This window comes from Colias eurytheme, chromosome 13 (genome assembly GCF_061535395.1).
Source record: "Colias eurytheme isolate Ceu_HAF_F1 chromosome 13, ilColEury1 Martin Lab GWU primary, whole genome shotgun sequence".
Lineage (NCBI taxonomy): Eukaryota > Metazoa > Arthropoda > Insecta > Lepidoptera > Pieridae > Colias > Colias eurytheme.
The window spans coordinates 1,777,793-1,786,290 of NC_142992.1; the positions used below are offsets into that span (position 1 = coordinate 1,777,793).

Here is an 8,498-nt window from a genome sequence, read left to right on the forward strand (position 1 = left end):
CACGGCCCATCATAAATAATATATTCGCCATATTGTTTTTGTAGTGAGCTGATAGCGATAGTGTATCGTGAAAAATATTATTGCTTTGTTTTTTTTTAATTTGCATTTCCATAAATGTGAATTCAGTTTGTAATATGTTTTTATAAAATAATTAAATATGGGTGTTAACGAAAGTGGTTATGCAGTAATTTATTTTTAACAGTGCATCAAGATGGGTCGACGGTGGATTGTTTTCATTTCGTTTTGTTTATTGCATTACGTTTGTTGTTCTGAACGGCATTTTCAAATATGCCAGAATAACACGAAGATACGTAGCTGTACTCCACAGGTAAGTGATAATTTGCAATAATTACCTACCCAGGTATAACTAACGACGGTATTGATTTATTGATTTTGTCGTCAACCTTGAACTGCATTTATACATACCTATAGCAAAGACATGAACTCCCTTTTTTCAGTACCTAGCTATTAACAGCTATTACGTTATTCAGATTTCTTCACTTTGAAGGCTAACGAAAATCCATGTTTGGTTGTAAACTTTGCGACTGTTGCAACAGCGAGACGTAAAAACAAATTATAAATTATAATACTCGTCATCGATATAAATAATTCAGATTTCAGATCTTATCAGAACAGATATTAATGTCGGCAATTCATAGTTTCCAACAGACAATAGACTTTAAAACTTTCATTTACATTAGGTTCATTTACATGGTTTTAGGAGACTTTTCGAAACTGTGTATTTCGTCGTTTCCCAACAATAATGAATAGGTTCCTATTAGTGAATACGTAGTGTATCAATACTAGTTGGACAAAATAAAAACCAAAAATAATATTCTTAACAATAAACTAAGTATATTATTATAATATTTCATTAATTTACAAATTTCAAAATTCAGTGGCTATAATTATTTAGATAAGCCATCACTACCAGATCTATTTAAGCACTAAGAAACTACATAAAAAAAACATCTGGGTTTAACAAATTTGTTATAGAATGCAAGCTAAGAGAAAAATAACTAATTTACTAGAACTAATCGATTAGCTTAGTTATCCACCATTATATTCACTAAACTATGGAAATTGCCTGAAATTCAATTTCAATTACAACCTTGAACTTTCTAATTAAACAGAGACATTTGATAATAGAGACCTTGATTGTCTAGCCAAAGAAGTCTAGGTCTGAATATGAAACTGCTTATTTAAATTAAAAATCACCATATTAAATATGAAACAATTTTGACGTGACAACGTCTTATAATTCGATAGAGCCGGCTGCACGCACGAAAAAACACGACTCATGCGGCGTTACCTCGCTCTGAGGCGTTCCATGTAAGGCTTGAAGTGCGAGCGAGCGTGCGGAACGAGCGACAAAGAAGCATAATCGGACGTTGTCACATTCAACTATCATCAGTAAACCGACTTTACAGACAACCAATTTTTTTTATAGATTCTGGGTGAAAAATATTCCGACGATGACACCTGCAAGGTTCAATACATACCGCCAAACAGCTCAGACTGTGTAGATTACTTTGGGCCGATAGAAAATAATTCCCACATAGGAGGAGTGAGCCTGCGCCCATACATACTTCCTGTAGTACAGAGCAATGACACTCTGTATCTACCACTTAATTACACTGTGCTCAATATTACGTTCAGTAATATAAAATGGAAAAGTAAGTTTTTTCTTTATTGTAAGCTTTATAAGTGTTATAAAACTGAAAAGTTTTAAATTTTACATGTGTAACACTTATTTGTATTATCACATTGTGTTTATAAATTTCTATCCTGTTATTTAAATCTGGGAGCTTATCACTCTCTGTTATTCCTAAATACATCTTCAGCAGATAACACTGCTATAAGGAAAATAATAGAATAATTGTCTGTTATATTTATCACCATTTGTGGTGAATAATAATATATAAATAAATAGACTTTGATTTGTATACAATACACATATGTGACACTAGCTGTGCTCTGTGGTTTTACCCGCAGTGCTCCGCTCCTGTTGGTCTTAGCGAGATGATAGCTTATAGAAAAACTAGAAAAACTTAAACAAAACCTTTCTTATTGTAGCAATGAAGTTTCGCTTCCAAAAATACAAGAGCAACGAGAGCCACTGCAGGAACATAGTTATATCTAACGATGTGACGATCAACGACCAATCGGTATTGTACTACGACTGCTACTGGTCAGCTACCGATAGCAGTTATAATGGCCAGAGCCATATACTCGACTTCGAGGCTACAGATGACGTGGTGGTCAATAGAGGCAGATATTACTTCAATATACCGTCTTCGCAAATGCTTAGTAAGTATAGAAATTGAAATAATAATAATACATGGTAAATGGTTTGATTGTTTATAGGAGGAATCTATTTGAAAAAGTCTTAGTTTAGAAATTTAGAAATGAAGTCTATTTTAACCGACTATAATCGCAATTTATTAAACATATTATTTAAACCAACGTTTCGACCACTTCAAAGCCAGTCTCAAGGAGATTGATCTAATACCCTTTAATTTCTTAATTCACAATGCTCGTGTAAAATCAAACAAGAAAATACATTCTGAATTCAGTATAAGATATTTTTATTCTTATGCAACTTTTGAACGATTCCAGGTCCAACAATAACCGAAAAGGATTGGAAACCATTTGTCTACATAGAGATATTGACAAGCACAATGAAATTACACATAATGCCTCCACCCTCCCAACTCAATATAACTTCCTACCAAATACAAGTCATGAAGGAGTGCGACAATAAGAGTCAATGCAATGAACTGATAAAAACAGCCATAATAAATGTGAGGAACGGTTCACAAGAAGTGACGTATAGTTATAGCCTTTTGAATCCGCCTGGGTCGTACTATTTCATTGTGACGCCACAGCATAAGAATTGTAAGAGTCAGTCATGTCAGTCAGTGGAAAGCCCGAGGATTACGATAAGTAAGTATTTTATATCTTCTCTATGTATATGAAATACTCGTGTCACAATGTTAGTTACCATACTCCTCCGTAATGGCTGGACTGATTTTCATGAAATTTTGTATGCCTATTGGATAGATCTGAGAATCAGCCAATATCTATTTATCATACCCCTAAGTGATAAGAGTAAGACAGAACTAAAAGATAGTATGCTATAAAAATGTGTACTAAAAATACATCATTGTTATGTTGTTATCAGAATGTACATAATTCTGCCAGATTTGGGACTAACCACAGTTATACAGGAAAAGTTTTAGTAAATACCCATATGTTTCCTGAATAACATTGTTAAGAACATTTGCCAAATATAATTTAATTATTTGGAAGTTGGATTTTCTAATACTTATCTAAATTGAAATGTGCAAAACCCACAATGACAACAAGACAGTGATTTTTCGTAAAAAATTCATATCAACAATTTTATATAGACATATTTTAGTGTAACAAATTATGTACATAATTATAACATACATACATACTCAGTTTACATTACATATTCAGTGCATTATTCATATACATACCATATTTGTATAATCATAATATGCAAGATAGTATATTAGTCATGCATATTATAATATTGTATTATTATGCATTCCTGATATATTCTTCAATAATAATTGGCATATTTATGATAATTAATACTTAAATCGTATCTTCCACTAGTGATAGATAAAATAAAATATTACAATAAAGAAAGAGAATCCTATGATTTCCCGAAGTATTGAATAGAAATATAGGAATCTGTCATTAATTTTGTCAAATTGTATCTGTGTTTCTTTGAAATATTGCATACATAAGTAAAGTATATTGACGTCAGAAATATTTTAAATAAATAATTATAATGCAGTAAGTCTACCATACGTTATAATATATAATATAAAACTTAATATTTTTTTAGTAAGAGTATAGACAATTTCGTAACATTCTTTGAGATTGTAGCCCATTTACACAGATTTTAAAGAACTTTGGAACACATTATTTATGGCGCTCCATATCTTTCAGAGAGTGAAGTGCAAACAATGAACATTTGTATAGCCAGTATCACGGCTCTGATACTCGCTACACTTTTCGTGTACTACCTCGTGTTGAAAGTTATAAGGCGCTACTGGTGTAAGGAATATGTGCAAGGTAAATAATTTTATTTTGAATTGTTATGTGATGAAAAAGATTAGGATAGTGATGAAAAATTAAGATTAGTTCTAATTATTCTTGATAAAAGCATTAAATCACTGCAAACATATTATGTAATCTTAATATATATAAATCTCGTGTCACAATGTTTGTCCTCAATGGACTCCTAAACCACTTAACCAATTATAATAAAATTCGCACACCATGTGCAGTTCGATGCAACTTGAGAGATAGGATAGGTTTTATCCCGGAAATCCCACGGGAAAGGGAACTATGCGGGGTTTTCTCTGAAAACGCGGGCGAAGCCGCGGGCGGAAAGCTAGTAGCTAAATAGAAATCGTTGATTGAAGATTTAAAATTGATGAAAAGTTTCTCAAAACAAACACTCAAATCAACAATAAGAAAATTAAAATGTCACCCTTTCAGAAATCCCACCACCAACGAAAGTGCTGATAATCTACCCAATGGCGAACAGACTGCACGCAGAATGCGTTGCTTCCTTCGTTGCCTATCTCCGAGCTGAGTACGGCTTCGATATCATCTACGATGGTGATATAGCCACCACTTCCCATGGAGACCCATATGTGTGGGCCGAGGAATCCTTCAGACTGGCTTCACATGTTGTCTACATCGTGGGCCCCGCTGAAGACACAAACCTCTACAACAATATATACGACAAACCCATCATAACGGCACATAAAGACGTGGATACCCTACTGCTATCTCTGCTCCGAGCTTCCAAAACAACAAGACATAAGAAAGATGTAATGAACGTCTTCTTTGAACATTCAGACGGAGAGATTCCAATTGAAACCAGACATGATAAAGTGTTCTTTCTGCTCAAGGATTGGCAGAAGTTCATCGCTTACTTGTCCAGGAATTTACTGCCGAAGAAACAGATTTTAAGGACGGAGAAGGGAAAATGTTTTATGGACGACTTGTCGAGAGCTAAGAAACTGCTGAGCAACGGACGCGACCTTGTTATTAAATTTGATAAGAATTGCTTCGAGAAGAAAGCTGTGCTGTGTTGAAATGTGATTGTGGTCTAGTGGTGTCCAAGGTTTTGAGATTTATTTTGTGGTTTTCAAGATTGTCTCGATTTTGAAGACATATAGACGGAATGTTGATGAAATTATGTGTATTGCAGATTTTTTGGAGAAAATTAATAAAATAGATTTTTTTTCCATGCAATATGTACTTTGTGGGATAGACAGTGATTTTGGTGGGTAAGTTGTAGTAATTTCAACCAAATATTTAAAGGATTATTTCGTAAAATTTGCATAATATTCTATAGTTATTTTGCAAAAATATGGGTATTAAAGGGTAGGGTAAGAAAAGCTGAATTAATATCTATATTGGACGTGATTTTCATTACAAATTAAAGATGGCATTAAAATTAAAAAATGTTTGATAATATTTTTCGTTTATAGCGTTGAAAAGCGCAATATCTCATTATAAATTAAGATTATTAATGTCTTTATTGTTGTTTGAAGTTAGTTTTGAATATTTACTTGCAGTTCGTTCTTTAAACTTTCTATAAAGATGCAATATAAATTTTGTACATAGTTCTTTCTACTTTGAAAATATCTATATTTGTTTATATTTATATGTTGTATAAATAACAAGAATTATATTTATAAAAGCACTATTACAGTATTTGTGGATGGTACTTTGGTAAATTATGCAACTATGTCGAAAAATATAAATTTTTCGATCATTTTGTGTATTTGCTTTAAAACTTTGAAAATATCTAAAAACTGTGCAACTTTATGATCTCATATTTAAGCATGTATCTATGTTATAATGTTTATTTTCATATCTATAAACTTAAGAATAGCTCAACTTTGAAATTTGAATATTCGTCATTTCAATTTAAAAGCTAAAACTCAAGAAAAGCTATTTCTAGTAGAGATTGTCTAATCTAAAAATGACGCCCCTCCACTAAACTTAATTGTTTCAATGTGTGAGGACAAATAATTATTGAACCACTTTATATGTGTGCGCGCGGCGATTCTACTGCAAACTTTGACTCTCGCGCACTGATTTGTCAACTAATCGGGCGATCAGTTCAGGTGCCTAGCATTGTATGGCGGGGAGAGCGCGCTATGTACGGAATGACACGTCCGTTCTGTCGTGCATCGCGTCATTTATGCACTAGTTGGCCAACTGGTCCTGTCGTTCGGGCATGGACTGGACTGGAGGACTGAACGACCAATGAGGCAGACCAATTTGTGTGTATTGCGTCTATACACGTACTTTGAATGTGAGCGTAAACACAGTGGAGGGGCGTTCATTTTTAGATTAGACAATCTCTACTTATGTATTTACGTGTAAACCAAAGTACCGTTCGCAAATAAATCTCCAAGCGCGCACTGTAAGGACGTATTGTTACTTTTTTGTCGTCCATTACGCGATGTGCTTCGAACAAAATTAATATAAATATATGTGTATATTTTGGTGGTTATTTATAAATGTTATCAGTGTATCGCACCCAGTATTTGAGTGTAGTCGCATCGTACGGAAAAATAACTTGTAAGCTTTGAATTAGAAGGCATTTATTACTTAAAATATGTTGTAGTTCGGGTTTGTGTGATACAAACGAAAATATTATTTCTTTTCTATAAAATCTAATATGATATCTTTCACGTATTTCTTTTGCTTGCTCTGTTTCATTTCGATATTTCTTTTCCATTTTCCAACATCTTATTGCATGCTGATTTTTCTTGATAAATACAAGAGCTCTATTTTGACTATATTTTCCCCCACGATGCGACTAATCTACTTAATGAACAAATTTTATTGTATATATTTTTTCCTTAGTTGTGTAGAATTAATTTCTTGTTTACATTTTAAATACTACTCAAAGACGTTACGCTAAAATTGTTTTTAATTATTAATAAATAAGGTTTAAATTTTATTGCGTGTACCTTAAATTTCCAAAACCTCCGACGCCAGTACCTTGATCTCTGTATAAGATTGGAAAATGTTATGCGGTTCGTTCGTTGTGCCATAGATTCACTTCGATTTATTAAAATAAAATCAATAAAAAGTCTGGGAGCGTGCTATGACATATTTTCTTTTTTATAAGAGCCAGCGCGCACGAGCAACTTTGTCTCCGCAACTATTTTGTCTCTCCCATCAATTTGTATGGGGAGTTGCGTCGCTACGTGCGCGCACTTTCATACTAGCCCATAGGTGGCAGAGACAAAATAGTTGCGGAGACAAAATAGTTGCGGAGACAAAGTTGCTCGTGCGCGCTAGCTCTTAACATTTTGAATAGCCGATTTTGACGTTAGAATAATATGGATTATTGGACATTTCAAGAATGTTTGTGTCTATCGGTACTCTATAGTCTATGCTTCAATGTAATTACGAAATATTAACAATGAGTTTGGACTTAAAAATGGCAAATGATTTTATATGCTCAATTGTTTTTGAATGCGATTTATTACTTAGAATTTACGTAGAATGTCGGAAAATGTATGGAATATTAATTTGTTTATTCAGCGTATGTTTGATATTGAATAGAAATTATATGTCATAGTACGAAGCCAGTTATAAAAATGTGTTTATTAATTGGATTCTCTAAAATGTGATGTTAAATGTTTCTGTACTGTTATGAATATGAATCGTATTTTGATGTACTTCCCAATAAGCCCCTTGTTCTCAAAACCAACTGTTAATGTACGTGTTCTCTTGTTATACAGGACTTTTAAGCTCAATATATTATACTTGTGATGTATTTTTGTAATAAAGATTATTAAAATATACTTGTGTTTTTTATTTATTTTCTCAAAAAGTAAATTTAATCGAACAATGAATAAATCTGATTGAAAAAGGATCGGTTTTCTTGTAACAGGTGTATTTCTGATTTTGACTCGAAGTATGTGTACCTACAATTAATAAAAAGCGTGGATTTTCACACTTCTAATTGCAGTGAACAATGGTTGAACGCAATCATATTCAAAGTAAAAAGTAGTAGATAGGTAATACTAAAACAACATTCAATCTTCAAAAACGGCACACTAATCTCACTTTGAAGTCTAATCATGTGTACAATTTTAAATTTAGACGTGAGATGGCATGATTCAACTTACGTGAGCGAAAAAAAGACAACTGAGGTAAAATGTTGCTGGTTAGCCACATTTCGACGTGCCTCCCCGGAGTGGTAATGACCTATCTTTATCTACACCTTTTTACTTATAATGGCATTGATACAATGAACTTCCTCTAGTTGACGCTTTTGAAATGCGTCTTTTCATATGGTTTACTTAGTTGGTATAAACAAAAGTGAACAATCTGTAAAAATGAAACTACATCTTCACGTCAAGAATCATTGGTTTAATTATCACCCATAGACTATTCTACACACATTTAATATG

The 8,498-nt window shown here is 32.9% G+C and overlaps 1 protein-coding gene across 1 annotated transcript; it reads left to right on the forward strand.

Annotated features, from left to right (window-relative positions):
• LOC149903223 (uncharacterized) lies at positions 1–5,714 on the forward strand. Its single transcript, XM_090108823.1, has 6 exons — positions 1–328; positions 1,451–1,676; positions 2,077–2,310; positions 2,620–2,946; positions 3,988–4,113; positions 4,543–5,714. The coding sequence occupies exons 1-6, from the start codon at positions 212–214 to the stop codon at positions 5,145–5,147; spliced, it is 1,635 nt and encodes a 544-aa protein (XP_089964949.1). The 5' UTR covers positions 1–211; the 3' UTR covers positions 5,148–5,714.
• Positions 5,715–8,498: the final 2,784 nt, after the last annotated feature.